At 41.0% G+C, this 20,208-nt stretch overlaps 1 protein-coding gene across 5 annotated transcripts in view; it reads left to right on the forward strand.

Annotated features, from left to right (window-relative positions):
* SKIP (Shal K[+] channel interacting protein) overlaps positions 1-15,128 on the forward strand; it is a 160,274-nt gene extending 145,146 nt beyond the window's left edge. For 2 of the 5 annotated variants that reach the window (XM_068301669.1, XM_068301672.1), the window contains 14 exons: positions 107-156; positions 247-353; positions 2,022-2,108; positions 2,837-2,893; positions 6,039-6,096; positions 6,584-6,789; positions 8,683-8,846; positions 10,724-10,805; positions 11,295-11,507; positions 12,508-12,700; positions 13,704-13,846; positions 13,924-14,204; positions 14,280-14,401; positions 14,553-15,128. In XM_068301669.1, the coding sequence (XP_068157770.1) occupies positions 107-156; positions 247-353; positions 2,022-2,108; positions 2,837-2,893; positions 6,039-6,096; positions 6,584-6,789; positions 8,683-8,846; positions 10,724-10,805; positions 11,295-11,507; positions 12,508-12,700; positions 13,704-13,846; positions 13,924-14,204; positions 14,280-14,401; positions 14,553-14,989 (2,200 nt within the window). In that variant the 3' untranslated portion in view covers positions 14,990-15,128. Of the gene's footprint in view, positions 1-106; positions 157-246; positions 354-2,021; positions 2,109-2,836; positions 2,894-6,038; positions 6,097-6,568; positions 6,790-8,682; positions 8,847-10,723; positions 10,806-11,294; positions 11,508-12,507; positions 12,701-13,703; positions 13,847-13,923; positions 14,205-14,279; positions 14,402-14,552 lie in introns of all 5 variants that reach the window. The other 3 variants (XM_068301667.1, XM_068301668.1, XM_068301670.1) reach the window with 2 other exon arrangements.
* The last annotated feature ends 5,080 nt before the right edge of the window (positions 15,129-20,208 follow it).

Below are 20,208 nucleotides of genomic sequence, written 5' to 3' on the forward strand. Positions count from 1 at the left end.
ATTTGTTACTGCTGATGCTTTAAGTCTGTTACTTCCTTTTTTATTTAATAAAACATTCTGACCAATACAATTTCCCATTTTCATATTTCTTTCTTTTCTCCTATAGTTGCCTGAGTCCACGTTCCGCGTATTTTTATGAATTTCCACCGACAGCAGGTAATGTCAAAATGGAAGAGAGAAAATCAGTATGCAACTTTCAATTCCCTTTTGCTAATCCAATTCTCTTTCCATCTCTTACATGTACAGAGGGACGCGAAACTAAGAAACGTACAACATTGGCCCGACTGCTGAAGGGCTTAAAAACTGTCAATCGACGGGATCGCAACAATCAACAAAATGGCGCACAGGCTAGAGTAAGTTTTTGTCAAGTTTCTTTTTCCAATACACACAGCAAACCCATTGGGGAATGGGAAAGAAAGAATGAACGATGAACCGTGGAACGGGGAACGAGATGGGGGGAGAAGGAGGATGCTGGGGAACTCATTTTCGCGCTTCGTTTTATGACCGCAAGCAAATTGTTTGTCCTTGCCTTTCATTTAAATCAACTGCGGTAATTCTTTCAATTTATTTGCTTGCCGCTTTGCCGCTGCGTTTTCCATTTCTTGGCCTGGCATTTTATGACTTTCTGCGTCTTGGTTGCGCGCTGCCGTACTTAATCTTGGCCCTGGGGACATGTAAATTTTTATGCGCACTGCTTCTGCTTCTGGTTCGGCTTCTACTTTTGCCAGTTTCTTCTTCGGTCTGTATGCCAAACTGAAAAGGTTAAAAATGTTTTGCCAACGGCCATGTCTACATTGCCACTTCTCTTTCTTGGCGCTGCTTCCTCCCAGCATCATGAGCTGTACTTACTCCATTCGCTCACTTTATCTGCTGGCAGCTCTCTCTCTCTCTCTTTTCACAAAGGATTCATTCAGTGCCAAGCGCCTTTGATTAGAGCCCAGGCAGACCTTTGGGGAGCAGTCTGCTCCTGCACGGAGCACTACTATTCTTGAGGGCGGCGAGCACAATAACAAAAGCATCAGCGGGAAGAAGTAGCAACAGCAGCAGCCTGGCAATGAAACTGTGGCCAAAGATAACGTAGCCGGGACAAGTCAGGCGACGCCGCTCATAAATAAGCAAGGACATGCATAAATTTTTCAAAAGCAACCAACGAAACAAGTAAGAATAAATAAAAGAAGCTGCTTGGCGAAAAAAGGAAAAAAATGCAAACACACACACACAAACACCAAAGAAAGAAGAGAGAGAGAGAGAGAAAAAGAAAATAAATAATAACCCGGTGGAGAGGTAACATCACAAGAAGGACGACCTGCAACAGATAAGCGCAGGAAATGACTAAGGATATGTGCCTAAGTAGCAGCATCCTTGCTGCTCGTCTATGGCATGGCCTTTCAAAATATAATTAAACAGCCACTCACCTGGCTTGAGATGCCGCTTCTACTCCAACGTTAACCCTGAGTATGGCCATGGCCATGTGTTTGAACCCCAGCCAGTTGATTTGGTATTTATGATAAGAAAACAAACGCATTAGAGACAGAGATAGAGAGAGAGCGAGAGCCGTGAATTGGGGTCTAGGGTCCAAGGGTCGCGACCCTAAACGAATGGAACGTTACGGCACTGAACTGATCCAAGGCGACCCATGTTTGCCCCATGAACTCGTTATTAATTAAAAATTAAAACCCAGCTGAAAGGTGTGAAATACAAAATGGCGTCGTAATGGCACGATAAAGCACGTGCTCCCACCAACAGCAACAACTCCCCCCATCAGGACGAGGACGAAGTGAAAAGGAGTCTTTGATTTATGAGTGGCCGTTATGTGGCGACTGCTAGGGTCAAAGAGAAACAGAGAGGGAGAGATGCTCTTTGTGCATATTTGATGTCAAGTTCCCAAAGTTAATAAGCCAAACGGCTAAAACTTTTTGCCCAAATTGAATTTCAAAATATTTCTTTAAATTGATTTTACAAATTTCTTTCGCCCACACACCTGTTCTTATCATTATTCTTGTTTGGTTTTGTTTTTTTAGGCGGCCAACGATCGTCTGAGGCATTTTCAAATGATAAACGGCGGAGCTGGAGGACAACAGCACAGTTTCGAAGAGACAATCCATAGGGTAAGTATGCATAGCTAAATGTACCTATATGTATGTATATGTATTCCAAGGTAACATCATGCGAATGCCAGCATAAATATTTATGCAACAAAATTTAACAAGCTGCCGCTGTTGCTGTTGCTGCACGGTGACAGCTGCAGCAGCCGAGCAAATTACTTGGAAAAATTTGCACAACAGCAGCAGCAACTACAACAATTCTGACACTAGGAATATCCTTTCACCATTATGCTGTTGTTGTTGTTGTTGCTGTTGTTGACTGCATTTGCAATGCAATTTCAACACGAAAGCTGCGGTTGTTGCTTTTGAGCACGTTTACCTGTAATGGCATGCCAACGGCAACAACAACAGCAACGACCGACTGTAGATGCATGCAACATTTAAAAGTTCATTGCCGTCAACATTCATTATTAATGACAGCGTACACAACGTCAACTAAAAACAAGCACAACAAAAATGCAATCAACACGGCGACAACAGCAACAACAGCAGACACAACGACAACAAACACATACACAGACACCTGCAACAACAAGAGCAGAAGTAACAGCTGCATAATGCATACAGCATATGATGTCCTTATACCCCATATCCAACCAACAAAAAGAAAGGCGTACCGATTGCATAAACACCTAAAAGTAGACTTTGTCAAATATCAATCAAGAAATAAATATTTATCAATTGCAAATCATCTAACAATAATTTATATATTTCTCCTCCCTTTCTTGCAGTTAAAAGTCCAAGAAGCAATGCGAAAAAAGGAGAAATTTCAACGTGAGCATGAAGAGGTAAGTGATATGAAAATAACCACACAAAAAAAACAACAAATTCACAAGAATCCTTTTCCGTCTGGCTCAAGTTTCAATTACTCATATGAACTGCGCTGCGGGCATGTAAATTGTGGAATTGCAATTGCAAAAATAAATCAAGCATATTTGTTTTGGCCATTTTTCACAAATTAAATAAACATAAAACATTTTCACAAAGACCAAAAAAAACCCAAGAACAACACGAAACTAAACAAACAAACATAGACACTCGAAGACTATTAATTTCATGGAGGCAAAAAGCATTTTATTTGCATAAATAAATAATACTCAAATAAAGGAAAACTAGTAGTAGATATTTCACTTTCCCTTTAATAAACGAACATATAACTTAGGCTAGGTAGAGCAGTCCTGTTGTCCTGATGGCCAAAAGAAAACACCACAAGCCAATTAAAAAAGCTATTAAAAATATTTTATAGAAAAATAGCAATTATTCCTTCTGGGCTAAAGCATCTGTATAAACAAACAAAGAAACAAACACACAAGAAACATGCAAAAACAACATACAAAACAGACATACTAAAACAACAACAGAAGAAAAAAAAACAATCAACTTTAACATGGCAAATGATAAACTTTTAAAAACATACAAAAATTACTTCATTCACACACACACACACATCGTTAAGAGCTTGTGTTGAAGGTTGTTGAAGGATATGCCACCCTTTCAAAAGTCTCTGTGTATGTGTGTGGATTTATTTTAGGTTTGCAAGTGTAAATGAATGGTCATGGCTAGTGTTATGTAAATGCTGCACAGTTTTAGCCTTAAAGTGTCTCTCATGCCACATAAAATAGTTGCAAGAATTCCATAAACAAGGTGTAGACACAAATTGCATATGAAAGGACCTACAAACAGATGCCAAATGGAAAATGATTTCGAGCCAATTAGAAGTTTACTTATGATATATGGACAACGACAAATCCAGTTGGAACTTTGGGGGATCTGGACACCCTCTGAAATGTCAATATTTGCAAGAATTTTTCACTTTTTCATCTCTTTTTAACGAATCTTCCAAGTGGTCAGGCAATGTTGATAGATTCATAATCTAATTACTGCATTTTCTAAGCCGAAAGTCTTCATTTTTAATTTAATTTCAATTTGAGGCAAATGTTTTACATTTTGTTTATTATGTAATAGCATATGTTTCTTGTTGTTGACGATCAAAGACGTTCGAAATATGCAAATAGATAAATTAAACTTTGGTTTAACTTAAAGAAATTTCACATATTTTCAAATGCGTTTTCCATTCTCACTAAAAGGAAAGTGTCATGAACTAATGGGAGAAATGGAACACAGTTTTTCCTTTCTACACCTCTTTACATTACACTTAAAAGTCTTTCCTTTGTTTGGCAGCTATTACCAAAAATCCTTTGACTGGCTTCATTCTATCGAATTCTTGGCCTTTAGCAAAAATTGTTTGGTTTTTAGGATTTTGTAAAATTGGTTACAAAGAGCCAAGCTCTGCCTAACATCTGTAGTTAATTAGCATAGTTATCAGCTGTTCCATCAGACTATAGTGACTAGTTTGGCCCTTAATGCACACACTCACACACAGAGACACACAGACGCATACTAAGTCACTCTTTGGCACACAAATTGCGTTGGCGCACGACGACAATTTGTCTGTTTGCACGATGTCCTCACAACAACGTGTGCGCCTAAGCAATGGCAATAATTTTTGTGCATAAATGAAAAGTACACACACAAGCAGACACACACACCAAGGTGTAGAGTATGAGAGAGATTGTTGTTATTGTTGTTAGTGCTTTTGGATGCTACTACAGCTCCTGCTGCTGCTGCTTAACTTGGGCAAACAACTTTCTGTTTGTCTAATTGTAATTGCTGTTTTTGTTGCCTCGACATGGTCATGGACATGGATGCTGAATTCTCGGGCCAGAATGCTTATTTTCCATTTGGCAACTTAGTAACGCAAAAAAAAAAAAAATAAAGAAAATTTACTATGCACATGAAATATTTATGATGTAAGAGTAGATGAAGATGCAGGAGGAGGACGACGAGAAGTGGGATATAAATGTTTACTCTAGCCGCCTCATAGTTTTCGGTTTACATTTGGCCAGGCAATTAAGCAGGCCACCCTACTGCTTGCCACGCCCATTCCTACACCTAGTCCTTCCATACATACATAAGAAGAAAACTCTTGTGTCTTGGCGACGTAAATTTCAATTTGTTACATGAAATGGGCACAGCAAGTCAATTGTTGAAGCAGGCGAAAGAAGGACAGAGAGGCGGTGGGCGGTGTGTGATGGGAGGGGTGGGAGGTTGTTGGAATGCATGGATACTATTTGAATGCATTTTTAATGCAGCTGCCGAAAAAAGCTTTTAGCTAATTTTTCAGCATTGCTTTTCACGCTGTTTCTTTTTGGCTCGGCCCTGGCATCCTTTTTCCACACACACACAGAAAAGGACTCACACAGAGACATTCCAAACATTCTCATACATGCCGCTTCTAGTTTTTTTTTTTTTTCTTCTTATTTTTCCTCGTAAAATTAGTATGCAGCACACATTGCGCTATTATGTTGCAGGAAAGGGCGAGGGCAGGATGCCAAAAACATTGCAGGAACCAAAAGCATTCTAGTTTTGCTTGAGCTTGGAAAATTGTTTTAGTTTTCAAATGGAATTTTGTAATTTTAACGCCTTGCCTTTGCCATCTCAGTCTCAGTGCTTGTCCCTTTCTGTTTTTTACACTGCTTTCTCCAATGACTTCTTGGATAGCTAATAAGATGAGGATCTCGTCGCCGCCGCCTGCCAAAGTTGACATCATCTCATCCATGTCCTTTTGCTGCGACTTTTCTCTCTTATTTTCCTTCATTTTAAACAGCAGTCACGTTTGGCATGCAGACAGACAGATAGACTGAGACGCAGACAGACAAATAGACACAAAGTGCACCCAAAAATATACAAACCTTCTCTCTGTATGTGTGTGTATTTTGATGATGAGTTTAACCAAGTTTAGCTCTTATTTGATGTTGTCCCCCCCAAACGTATAGTTGAAATTGAACAAAATGCAACAATTAAATCGTCCTTAAACAACTTTGTTCACTAACGAATCTTACAATATCCTCGCAATCCTAATTATTCTTTCAGATCTTGCGTGACATACGCCAAGGACTGCTGCAAATGAGTCGAGGCGAGGGACGCATGGGTAAGTTTAGCTAATGGCCAGCAAACATTTCACATAAAACTTGGCCTCCTTCCCTTTAAGAAATCTTTCGACAAGCACACCCAAAAGAGCAAACAAATTTACACTCGAAATGTTGCAACTGGAGGCGTGGCACAGTCTGGCTAGCGTCACATGCATAAGCGAGCATAAAATCTTATGTCCGTTTCCGGTTGCAACAACTCCAAAAAACTTCTTCTGCCTGCATTTGTGTCGTCGTATGTGGCAAATGGCATTTCAAGTTTTCTGTGTGTGTGTGTGTGCGTGTGTGTGTGCAACGTTGCGTATAATAATATTGTGTTGCCATTTTGTTGGCGTTGCACATTTTGTTTTTTTTTTTTTTTTTTTTTTTTTGGACGCTTGAAAAGTTTTCCTATGTTCCCTTTAAAAAAGTAGAACCCAATGTCTAACCACCCGTTTACCCTTGCCACTTGGTTTTTGCGGCTGCTATACACAGTCTATCCCTTTGCAGACGATACATACATGTACGATGAGGCTTTGAGAACCGGAGTTGGAGGTGGCGGTGGCGGAGGAGTAGGAGTTGGCGGTGGTGGTGCACACTATGCGGTCAGTGCACTGCATCATCAAGGTCATTGGTACGATGAGCCTCCCTATGAAAGCGATCCAGATGATTTTCTTATGGCCGGCCTGAATTGTGGACCAGCTGCTACCATACAGGTAAGAGTGTGTTCAAGAGGAAGTAGAAGTCACCAAGTATCTGTTAGCTAGTCTCAGGAATTGTGATTTATGCTTTGCGGTTTACCAAGCACTTACCTCCCACTTATTGGCATGCACTTTGCCCTGCCACAAAAGATAGAAAGAGGAAACAAACCCAACCCAACCCAATAATGTCGCGCTCCAGCATTGCAATCACATTTTGAATTTATGCGCCACATTCATCTATGCCGTTAATCCTGCAAGCAGCAGACTGACTATTCGATCTACTAGTAGCTCCATGGCTCGTTGAGTTTGTTGCCGTCGCCGTGCGGTCCCGCTGACTGTGGCCCCAGTCTTTGATTTCTCTATGGATTTGCCAGCCACAATGTTGTGTCCTTTCCGCCCCTCGATTTCGATTTCGGCATCGACTTTGATTCCCATTCCAAGCATTGTGCCTTTTTATTTGCTTTATTAAATTATACGCTGAATATATTTTGCTTGCGCATTGATTTCCAACTTCGATTTGTATGTCCTTTGGCATTTTTCTTTTCTTCAAGCCGCACAGAGAGAGAAAGAGAGAGAGAAGGCTTCCAAGTCGAAGTCACTTTATTTTTATTGACAGCCAAAAAGTGCATAATTCTTGTTGACTTCCAGGACTCAGTCACTCTCTCATCCCACTGATGATGGTGGGGCTTGGGTCTGGGACTCTCGGTTTTGAGAGCAACGTCTTGAGACTTTTTCTTTCTGTTGCCTTTGCATAATTCTTTCTTATACTTTTTTTCTCGTCATACTTATTTCTGGAATTGCGCTTTTCACTTCGAAGGAGCATTAGGAATAAAACTGTGTAGTTGGGGTTGGGGGGTAAGGGAAATAAATTTGTTTTCTTAGTCAATTGAAATCACTCAGTGGCGACTCGATATTTCTGGGCCGCCTTTTGTGGCCTTTCGATTTTATGTTTCACTTTGATGTGGCAGCCACAAAGAGAGAGAGAGAGAGAACAGAAACGAACGAAAATTGTTTGGAAAAAAGTTTTGCGGTTTATTCAGCACTTTGACAGGGACCATTAAAAAGGTTAAGCGCGGTTTGTTGTATTTGTTTAACGGACCGCATTTGTTGTCATTGATAATGCACAGCACAGGGAGGGAGTGGGGGGAAAATGCCCAAATAAGAGGAAGGAGAAAAGAACCCGCAGTCAGTCTTTGATCATTGTTCACAATTAAATGTTTGTATGTACGATATGCCAATGTGCCCAAAAAGATATGCTATGAAAATAAAGGAATTTTTAAGCGGTCCTGATTTGTATGCTATGAAAAAGAAAGAAAGGAAAAAATTAAATAACCAAAGCCAAATCCACAAAGTAAAAAGTATGTGAAAACTTTTTATTTTAACCCCACCCACCCACAGCCATCAGGATAACAGCGAAACCATTTTCGAGATTGTTCCACAAATTCAAATCACCTCAAATTCACCTCGATAGAAGAATAAAGCAAAGCAGTTTATTCTTTCTTTTTTTGAAAAGTTGACTAAATTAAAAACACAAAAAAACTTTACCATTTCCGCTTTTAAAAACTAAATTTAATATTCCATGAAAAAAAAAACCCCAGCAAACAACAACAACACCATTGGCAAATCACTGCCACAACAAAAGCAGCAGAAAAACGTAAAACAAAAGCCGCAGCAGCAACGGCTAAAGCATAAGCAAAAAGCAAAAAAAAAACAAAATATATATATATAAAGCCAGTGCTCTGCGTATAAACTTTTACAACTTTGTTAATTTTTCATAATTTTGTTGCTCTACAGCGGCCAACAAATTCTACTTGAACGCTAATCCCCATGTTTAGCTCACATTTCTCATTCTCATGCTTTCTCTTTTCTTCTTGTTTTTTTTTTTTTTTTTGGTTTTTTATTTTGCAGGGTGGCCGAGTTCGTTTCTCGAACAACCGCGAGAGTACGGGCGTAATTTCATTAAGATCCGCCGGAGATATTTCATTGCCCCAACGTGGACCGCCGCGACGAGGTCTTATCGTTCCACAGCAGCCACCAAATCCACCGACAATAATACCTTTAACGCATGCCAGGTAAGTAGACGGAAGAGAGAGTGAGAGCCCAAGGGGAACGGCTCAAGTAAGGCGAACTAGTGGGGAATGGTAACAGGATTGGGAATGGACTGCTTGTTGATTGCCATTATTATTTGCAGTTGAGTATATGGCCAAAGGGCGACGCTTTCACATTAATAATAAATGCGCTTCAACCCTCTGCGAGAGGAAAAAATGTATATGAAAACAAAATTTAAGGAAAATCAGGCCTTAAACTTTAACCAGTTTAGGAGGAGGGGTGGTCTGTTGTTGGTCAGTTATGATATGGCAAACAGCGATTGCTTTAACCCTTCTTAGCTGACACTTCAAAGGATGGTTCGAGAGTAAAAAAAAAAAAAATAACAGTCCATTGAACCATAAAACTGTGCCACAAATGTGTGCACTGTGGCATGAAAAGGCCAAACATTTAGTCCGACAAACAGAGAACCAAGCAAAATACACACTAATAGCTGACCAAAGCGAAGGGATCGAAAGCAAAGCACAAAACGCCAACCAAACCAGACCAAAGCGAAGCAATCAAAATAGCTCGCTCAGCTTTGCTTCGAATTTATTTGTCAATTTCTGAAAAGGTACGCAAAAGGATTGAACTTTTAGCAATGAAAGGAAGCGAGAAGGTGGCAGAGACAGTTGGATAAAGAAAGGTATCCCCACTTCATTAGTGTGGTTATCAACGTTTTGCAGCAGCCACACGAATGAATCAGTCAAACAAACGTTTGAATGAATGAACGAACGAACGAACGAATGAATGAATGATTGAACTGACTAACTGGCTACTGGCAAACATATCGAAACGCATTGAAGCGAAAGTCATCAATTTCATATTGTTACGCATGCCACAAAGAGGCAACAAACCGAACTCTGATAGAGGCAGGCAACAAAAAAAAAAAGGAGCAGTAGAAGAAGAAGAAAAAGGAATACCAGGTGAAAGCCAAAACTAATAATAAGAAGAAGACGTTGCTAGATGCTGATGATGGGTGGGCAGAGGGCACAAATGGTCAGGCCAATGATGGCAGACGATGGCACGACACTTGAATGAAATGGCATTATTGCTACTTCAACGCCAGGTCGCTCTTCTGTGTCAATCAGGGAGATAGAGCAAGATGGATAGAGCTAGCGTGGGGAGGGGAGGGTCCGTCGTGTCGGCAACCGTTTTCCACACGTACGCACCGCGTCGTTCCATACAAAAGGACTTGGCTTGCTGTTGAAATAACTTATACGCCCTGTGAGCCTTTGGGGCATTGGCAAAAACTTTTTTCTCCTTTGCCAAAAGAAACAGAAAACGAAAGAAAAAGAATAACAGCAAAAAGTTAAAATCTCAACAGTGTTAAAGTCAAATGGCCAAACACAGAACACTGCGAAAAGCAACAACAATGACAAGCTTCAACAAAAAAAAAGGTATAAAATATTTATTTATATGAGCTTTGTTTGCCTCCGGACTGAACCCGGAGAACCCAAAAGAACTCTCAGTGTCGAGTGTTTTTCTTATTTTGGCTATATGTGTTGGGTGTCTGTGTGTGTGTGTGTGTGTGTGTGTTGACTGTTTGTAGTATACCTTGTGTATATATTTGTTTTGCAACCAAGAAAATATTATTTGCAATCAAAACTGTTTGCCAAACGGGATTTCAAACTTTCAGTGCCTTTATCATGCTGAGTTGGCTAATTTGCTTGGTACATAACCAGACCATTCGGTTGGACAGGTTTAAATAAATGGTATAGAAGAGTAAAATAAAATTCAGAGGGTCTGACGGAGTCAGTAATAATTGTTTGAAAAACTCTCAATATAACATCTAGTAAAATAAAGATTTTAGGCTAAGAAAGGATCGAAACGTGACTAATTTTCTTTTTTTTATCTATTTCAGATCCCATGATCGTGAAAGTGGAGACTATGCGGGTTCAATATCGGATTTACAAAGTGTTACCTCCAGACTCAGTGCTGTTTCGGTGAGTGTTTACTTAAAGGTTTTTCTTTCATCCAGCAGCTCATTTAAGTTGCAATGTGTGTGTGTGTGTGTGTGTGGGGGGTTGTGGGGGTGTGTGTACTGCATCTGAATGCGTCTAAATTGATTAAGTGCTCTTTGTGACAAACAAAGTTCGAATTTTTGTGCCAACGTCTGGCAGAAGAAGGAAAAACAAAATGCACGTAGACGGGTGCGCATAAAAACTTGAAAAGCTTTTTAGCCAAGTTTTTCTTGTGTTCGTTTTTATTTCTATGCGGGAGATGGTCATGGCGGAGCGGGGACATGGTTGGGTGTGGCACTTAAGCCAAGCTAAACGATGCCCGGGAATGCGAACCCAGAGTTGGCCGACATAGTGGGGGTTGGGTGGGGGGCACATTTCATTTGCAAAGTTGACTTGACTTAACTTGGCTAATATGGAAACGCACTAAATCCGATTTGGTTTTCTCTCTCTTTTTTTCTCTCTTTTGCACAGATTGGCACCAACAATTGCACGGCCCGATATCGAACGCTAAGCGGCGGAATTGGTGAGTCGCCATCACTGTCGCCGAGCCCCTCATCCGATTACGAGGATATTGGAGCCATCGCCCGGCATGGATTGGCGCCGAGTCTCCTCGCGGCGAAGGCCAAAAAGAATGGTTTACCCCACAAGGCGAATACAATTTGCCAGAAGGCCACGGTGCATCATGTAAGTTAATTAATCAATGATGCCACTTGGACAGGGAATAGCTAAGCTCAAGAGGCAGGGAGAGAGAGAGCAACGAAAGGCAATGCATTTTAGAAAATTTGTGTTGACACATTCTGTGGCCAGCAAAATGTAATTAGCCTAAGCTGACCATTGGCGATTTGCATATGCAATTGGCTATCTCAGTCTCCCTCCATCTACTATGATGGTGCTTAAACTCTTTTTGCATGTTGTCCACTCGAAGGACATGCACTCTAAATGCAAATGCCAGTTTAATGAGTTTTTATGCTCGCGTGAACGTGGGGGCACTTGCAACATGGCAATTCAAGCCATCTCCAAGTCAACAAACAAAAAAGTATCAAACAAGTGAAAGTTCATTTTGACTTTTAGAAAATTTCTCTTTTGAGTGTTGTATTGCATTTTTGGTTTGCCTTTTGGTTCTGTGTTCATGTTGCATTTGTCTAGGCTCAAGCATAGAAAAAATATGAGCAAAGTTTTGCGGCCAAAGCTCTCAATTTCTAATTCCGTAATCATCCCTTAAAAGTCAAAACGGAAGTAATGCAGCCGAAAAATATCCCAACCAACCAACCAAACATAGACACAGACACAAAAGCCAAATTCAGGGAACTGCAAGTCTGCTGTCATCTCCTACCCTCCACCTCTCTCCCCCTCTTGAAGGATATATTGGGCTTCTAGTATTAAACTTTTTAATGATTTAACTAACAAAACTTTCGCCTTGTTCTCATGCTCATTCTTCTTCTTTTGTTTTATTTTGACTTCAACATGCAATTTATTGCACAACAACTACAACAATTGCAATGATGATGATGATGATGATGATGACGACGACGATGATGATGACGATAAAAAAAAATGCAACGAAAATAACTTTCACTCTGACTTGTATCGGATTTTTCACTGCCTGTGGCTCTTGATACTCTCTCTCACTCACTCCGTGTGTGTGTCTCGTGTGTGCGGCTTTTGCGGATTCGGATGGCGGCAGTCTAGCGAAATGCGTAGCTCACCGAAGGAAATTGGCGCATTTAATGAGAATGGACGAAACTTTGTTGCCACAAAGGATACATCAAGGGATTTTAGCAATTCCCAAGATAATACCGACCGTGGCAGCATGAGTGATCAGGCGTTTGCATGTTCCGCCAGCTCAGTTGAAAGTTTGCCCAGCGCTTCCGGTTCGAGTAAGTATAAAAATTTCCAGCTTTATCTTCCCTCTCTGTGTGTGTGTAACTAAGTGTGTGTGTGTGTAACTGAGTGAGTGTGTGTGTCTACTTGCAATTTAGAGTTTTTGGGTTTGATTCTCCATTTTGCTTTTGTTGCAATGTCTGCCTTTGCTGGTCGCATGCTTTGTTTATCAAAAAAAAACCCAGACTTGCCTTGCCATGGACTTGCACCATTCACACTACCTTCCCCCTTCCTGCTCTCCCTGTCCTTACTTTGCCTTCTTCTTCTTGTTCTTGGTCTATGCGACTCCCTGACTGCCTGGCTGCATATTGGTCTATTAACAGTTGTAGTTGTTGCTGCGGTTTTTTGTTGCTTCTTCAAAATTTGCAAACTTAATGAATTTTTAATGCACTTGCGCAACAGAGAGCCAAGTGGCAAGCGGCAGGCGGCAAAGTGCATGAGGGCGGGCGGCTAAGCAATGTTTGGGGCGTGGTTAAGTGAAGGGCAACCGCATCGTTTTTAATGAACAAAACTTTGGCCAGCAACAACAACCAACAACATGGGACTGAGCCAGCGAGGAGGCAACTTTGAAAAGTGCAAGGAAAAATACTTTACGTTTTTTTTTTGTTTTTGTTTTTTTATTATGCGGCCACAGGACACAAAGCAAGGATTAGCCAAAGGTTTTTATAGGAGAGAAAAAAAAAATGAACAAAATAGAAAAACTTCAAGTGGATATTTGAATATTTTTTGGGCCAAGTCCTTTGTCTGTGTGTGTGTAAAAATATTTGAAAAGTTTTTAATTAACCAAACCAATTGTGTGTGTGTTTGTTGTGTCTCGGTGTGTGTGTGTGTGCAAGTCTTGCGAGTGTTTGTCGAGTAAACTCTTCCTCGTGCTCTTGGCTAATTGGCCATGGTTGCATTAATTGGAAATTTTAGGGGGCAAAAAAAACAAACCTTGATTCTGCAAAAATGTTGTCTAGATAAATATTTAACAAACTTGAATTCACCCCCCGCCAACAGGCACACAGGCACTGGTTCGTCCTGGCAGTCCACATAGTTCGATTTCTGCCGAGGATCGCACATCGGTGGCCAGCATTTGCAAGGCTAAAGCACTTGTCGATAGTTTGCCTAATCCCTACGATAAGGATGCTCTCAAATTTAAGGTAAGCCCAACAGCCATCCAACCCTAATCTCATCCCCATCATCAGCATCATCATAATCTTTTTCTGGCTTCTTGCAGAAGGGCGAACTCATCGATGTGTTGTCGATGAATGCTTCTGGGATTTGGAAGGGTCGTTGCCACGGACGTGTGGGTCACTTCAAGTTCATCAATGTGGAAGTTCTGCCAGAGCAGCGTATGAAGAACTCGAGTAGCAAAACTCTGGCCATGCCCAACTCATCTTCAAGGCTTGGCAATGCCAGTGGCAACAATTGCAGTGGGAATAGTGGACCCAGCTCTGTGGAGGATCTGCTGATACGCATCGGTCTCAAGGAATACACATCCGTATTTGTGCTCAACGGGTAAGTGGTGTAGATGAAACAAATTTACCAACAATATTTTTTGTTGGATTGTTTCACCTATCGTTCCATTTGCAGTTACGAGGATCTGGAGCTGTTCAAAGAACTGGAACCCGCTGACCTGGACTATTTGGGTATACTGAATCAGGAGCATCGCGCCAAGTTGTTAACGGCTGTGCAGCTGCTGCATGACATTGAAAGTAAGTGAACTAACCCCTTGACCTTGTCTCCGCACCTAGTTTTCTATCAACTGCAACCTAAAAACCACATTCCCCAAACAAAAACAAAAACAAACAACAAACAAACACACGCACCACACAAAACTCACAGCTACAAATTTCACCCGTACAGGCTCCGATGTGGATATCGCCGGCTCCAGCTCTGAGAACGATGAGGCACGCTTGAATAATATCAACAAGAAGCACGGCGCCTCGCCATTCGGACGAAGGCATTTCCCCCGCGATTCTGGCTGTTATGAGGGCTCACCATTACCCAGCTCCCAGACGCCCACTCAGGCGGTAAATTCGACGGATGAGTCTAACAGTCTGGACGATGTGGTCTCTAAATGCTCCAGCGAGATTATGAAACGTGTGGAGAGTGCACGTCGCTGCAAGGACAATCCATTCAAGGCCACACTGCCGGCACGAGTGGGCAAGAAGTCCTTTCTTGGCGGCGGCGGACTTATGGGCGACGATACGCTCACACGTGGCGGACTCAGTGAGAAGTCAAGCGATTCGGGCGTCAGTAGCAGTTCGCTATCGTCGGGTCCGTTGAAGAGCAGCACTTAACATTTGCCAACCATACTCGCCCACGAGCTGCTCCTTGGCGTGGGCGTGGGCATGGGCGTTGGCCTTACACCGGGGGGGCGCCACATCGCCAACCACCTCCGTGGCCTCGGCTAGCCTGGTTGGCGGCAGCAGCGGGAGTGGCGGCATGAGCAGCATTAATGTCACTGCCCCGCTGGGTAATGTGTGCAACACTCTGCCTCATGCCCCATGCTCGACGGCCAACAACACCGGCGGCTCATCCTTGGGGCTATGCAACAATTTACCCCTTAATCGGAATCTGGTCATGCTGCGGAATCATTTGCGCAAGAATACAAGCAACAACAATGCTGGACAAGGACATACAGCGCACTTATTGCCAGATCATGATCAGGATCATGACAATGATCAATAACAACCCATTTACTATATAAAGTTTTTAGTTTAATTTACATTTCCCCTGCCCCCTCTCCCCGAAAACAAATAAAACTGTATTTGATTTAAGTATATATTTCAATTGCTGTGATTCGATAGTGAAAAAAGGCCAAGATGCGTCTATCAGTTCAAATGTATAGTGTATAGACAGAGATAGATAGATAGAGAGAGAAAAAGAGAGAGGGAGAGAAAGATAGAGATATATGTATGTATGCAGAGCAGAAGAAGGCAAAATGAGTGAGAGAGCGAAATGAATAGAGAGCACACAAAGCAGTCAGTTTAGTCAGTCAATCAATCCTTCCTCCGATAATGTTGGCATTTACAAACAAAAAACAAAAACAAAAGCATTTTAGTATATTTATACTTGTAAAGAGAAATATCTATATACATACCTAAATTAGTAATATAAATACAAATCTTTTAACTAATTTTAGTTAGCCTGATATACACATACATACATACAAACATACATTTGTAGGTATGTACGAATGAGACTCTAATTATTTGCCATTCGTTTCTATTGTTCATCCATTGCTTTGTGTATTTCTCAACGTGATACTGTAAAACGTCCAACTTGAATTGCATTTCAAATTCATTTTCCATACATAATGAAATTGATTCCTATTTTGAAACAAAAACATAAATACACCCTCAAGCAATAGACCAATTACATATAAAATAAAGCAACGAAACACACACACACACACACACATACACACACTCAATCAATCACATACACATCGAACTGCCATTTGTAACTAATTTTAATTATTATTATTATTATTGTATAAATGAAATAGACTTTTAACACAAACAAGCACACATCATGGAAATCCGTCAAAATTCTATTGTAAAAAAAACAAAAAAAGCAAAAATCAAGCAAATTATGTATGCTAAGCAATATTCTGTAGATCGTCGGCGAATCGTGTAAGAAAAACTGTATATATAAAACTGCGATAACGAAATGTCTATGTTAATGCCATTTATTAAGTTAGTATGTATATGTATATGTAATAACTATTAGCTACTTGCAAGCTATTTATTAGCGATAATCAAAAAAGAGAGAAACATAAAACGGGCAGTTAATGAAGTTAGTCAGTTTTTCCATACTCCTGCTCCCATCCCTCCTCCTGCCCACACCCCCCCCCCACGAAAACAAAATATGCAAATTAGTTAAATGAATATCTACAAGGAAAAAAGAATATTGTATTTAACACTAATCAAAGGCAAGAGAAAGGCACAAGATGAATATTTAAATATAATAAAATTAAACGCATATTAAAGCTTATATATAAATATCATAAACAAATTGACTATGTGTAAAGGATAATATTCGAGTAGAGGTTTATTAGAGACTAAACTTATGCATAAGAATATTCGCTGCAGCGCAGGCAGCGAGAATAAGAACGTAAAGCAGAAATGAAAGAATGTCCGTTACAATTCACAGATCGGATCATTCTAGAATAATATGAAAGAGATAGACATACTGCGGTGGTTATATACATATTTTAACACTCCTTCTCAACGCGAAGTCTATCTTGTACAAAAATTATTTTAATCCCAACATTTCTGTAAACTTTACATGTTTGACCTTACATAAGTTCTTTGTTAATATATCTGAGGTCATACTATCTGTGGGAATGTATTTGATATCTATTACATTTTCTTTATACATTTCCCTTACAAAATGATATTTTATTTCAATATGCTTGCTACGTGAATGAAATTTAGCATCTTTAGCAAGACATTGTGCGCTCTGGTTGTCACTATAAATTATCAGCTTCGCCATCGGCCCGAATCCCATCTCGTTGATCAGCTTTCTGATGTATATCGCTTCTTTGGCTGCTGTAGAAAGTGCTACGTACTCGGCCTCCGTGCTACTGAGGGCAACCAGATTTTGCTTCTTTGATTCCCATGACACCGCCGCTCCAGCAATAAGGAATGACCAACCAGTGAACGACTTCCGATCGTTGCAATCGCCAGCCCAGTCCGCATCAACAAAACAGTGGATAGGAACACCAGTTTTGCTATAATGGAGTCTCACATCTGAGGTACCTCTTAGATATCTCAATACCCTCTTGGCTGCAACCTCATGTTCCTTGTGCGGATCTGAATTTCTCTGCGCCAATTTAGCCACAGAGTGTATTATATCTGGCCGTGTAGTCAACGCCAAATACAATAACGAACCAATGAGTGATTGATAGCGTGTCTTGTCCACCTGACCGCAATCATCGCTATCGCACTTCGTCTGGAACCCAACCTCTAGAGGAGTCGCGTTCGGCTTGCAGTCCTGCATACCATATTCATGCAACAAGCCTTCGATGTACTGCTTGTGGCCTATGGAGACATTGCCAGTCTTGCCATCTCGCTCGATTTCCATCCCCAAAAAATGATGGAGTTCACCGCCGTCGACCACATCAAATTCGTTTGATATGAGCTGCTTTATGTAGGCCACGTCGTCTTTTCTGGTACATGCAAGTATAAAATCGTCAACATATACAACAATAATAGATAAATACCCATTGACTTTGCTCGTGTATATACACGGTTCGCTTGCACACGGAACGAAACCAATCTTCAAAAGAACGCTATCCAACTTTTGGTTCCACTCACGCCCACTCTGTTTCAAGCCGTACAACGATTTATGTAGCTTGAGTACACGCTTGGGATGATCAGTATCGACAAAACCTTCAGGTTGTCGCATATAAACGTCATCTTGTAGCTCACTATTGAGGTATGCTGCAGAGACATCCATCTGGTGCAAGTGCATCTCGTGCTCCACCGCCAACGCAATCACCAGTCTGATTGAGGAATAACGTGCAACCGGGGAAAAAGTTTCCTTGTAGTTAATTCCATATTGTTGACCACACCCTTTTGCGACCAATCTTGCCTTGAAGCGCTGAACTTTGCCACTCTCATCTCGTTTGGTGGTAAAAACCCATTTACAACCGATAACCTTTTTGTTTGCAGGAAGATCAACCAAACTCCATGTCCTAATGTTTTCTAGGTTGTCATACTCCTTCTGCATTGCTGATTTCCAGTTTTCCGACTGCTCTGACTTAAATGCCTCATTTATACAGGTAGGAACAATGACGTCTTTCGCATCTAGTACATTCAGCATATTGTACTCTCTTCGTGGACGACCAGCACGCCCAGTGCGAACAATCTTTGGTCTCCCTGGCCCTCTTCGGGTATATGGTTGCTCCTCCTCAGCATTTTCTTCGTCACCACTTTGCTCATCAACAATTGGAATTTGCTGCTCCACAGATTTTTCTTGGATTTCATCATTATGCTCGCAATCAAGTTTTTCACTTGGCTGAAAGATTACCACATCTGACTCACATGATGATTCTCGACCGTGCTCCAACTCTTTCATGAACTTGTGCTCCAAAAACACGACATCTCGGGATACTACTACGGTCCTTTTGACAGGGTTGTAAAGACGATAAGCCTTGGCAGTCTCGGAGTAACCTACCAAAATATGCTGCTTCCCTTTCGCTGAAAACTTGTTCTTATGAGTTTTATCTAAAACAATAGCTTTCATACCAAATACTTTAAGATGAGATACGCTTGGCTTTTTCCCATACCAAACCTCGTATGGAGTATTGTCAGGCAAAGTTGCAGTTTCTGCTCTGTTCCGTAAATATGCAGCCGTCATTATCGCCTCTCCCCAAAAAGATTCGCCAACTCCAGCATGCACTATCATGCTTCGCGCCATCTCCACCAAGGTTCTATTTGCGCGCTCCGCCACACCATTTTGTTGTGGAGTGTGGGGAACAGTGAGTTGTCTTTTTATTCCATGACTCGATAAGAACTGTTCAAATACATCGCTCAGGTACTCGCGACCGTTGTCGCTTCGTATGGCTTTTATACGCTTACCCGTCTGATTTTCTGCTAGAATTTTGAAATCTTGGAATTTCTGGAAAATATCGCTCTTATTCTTTAACATGTATACCGATACATAACGCGATTTATCGTCTATGAAAGTTGCAAAATAGCGCGCACCACCTTGTGACGCTGTACGCATAGGTCCACAAATGTCTGTATGAATCAAGCCCAACAATTCCTTTGAGCGACTTTCCGAAAACTTCGGAAACTTCTTAACGCAAATTTTACTTTTTGCACACGTTTCACATACAAGGTCATTTGTACTACACACTCTAGCATTGAGACCATAGACCATATCCTGCTTAATCATTTTGTTCAAACTATCGAAATTTAAATGTCCGAATCGATCATGCCATTTCACCAGCTGATTTACATTTGCTTCTGCAGCAAAAACTGTTTTTGTTTTACTTTCAAACAAAAACAAACCGTTGTGTTTCTCTGCGATCATTAAATCACGATTGTTACTGTCTTTAACGAACACTTTGTTTTTGACAAAAATTACTCTTAAGCCATTTTCTGTTGCTTTTGATACCGAAATAAAGTTACATTGTAAGTCTTTTACATATAGCACGTCAACCAACTCGATCGTGATATTTTTGCATATTAGTTCCACTGTACCGCAACCTTCGGCTTCTATATAACTGTCGCCTGCTAACTTGATTTTCTCTTTGTGCTCACGCATACTCGTGAACATTGATTTGTCCGCACACAAATGAGCTGTAGCCCCGCTGTCTACACACCACGCATTTTTCGACAAACCGATTCGTGTTCCAGAAGTAGAGAGCACCGAAAAAGATTTTTTACTGTTCTTTTCGCTCGCGTTGTCTTTTCTCTCTTTCGAACTACACTTCGACGCGAAATGCCCGCGACGACCGCACAACCAACATTCAATGTTTTTTGGTTCTCTCATTGCTTTGTTC

Source organism: Drosophila tropicalis, unplaced genomic scaffold (assembly GCF_018151085.1).
Source record: "Drosophila tropicalis isolate 14030-0801.00 unplaced genomic scaffold, ASM1815108v1 contig_878, whole genome shotgun sequence".
Classification (NCBI taxonomy): domain Eukaryota; kingdom Metazoa; phylum Arthropoda; class Insecta; order Diptera; family Drosophilidae; genus Drosophila; species Drosophila tropicalis.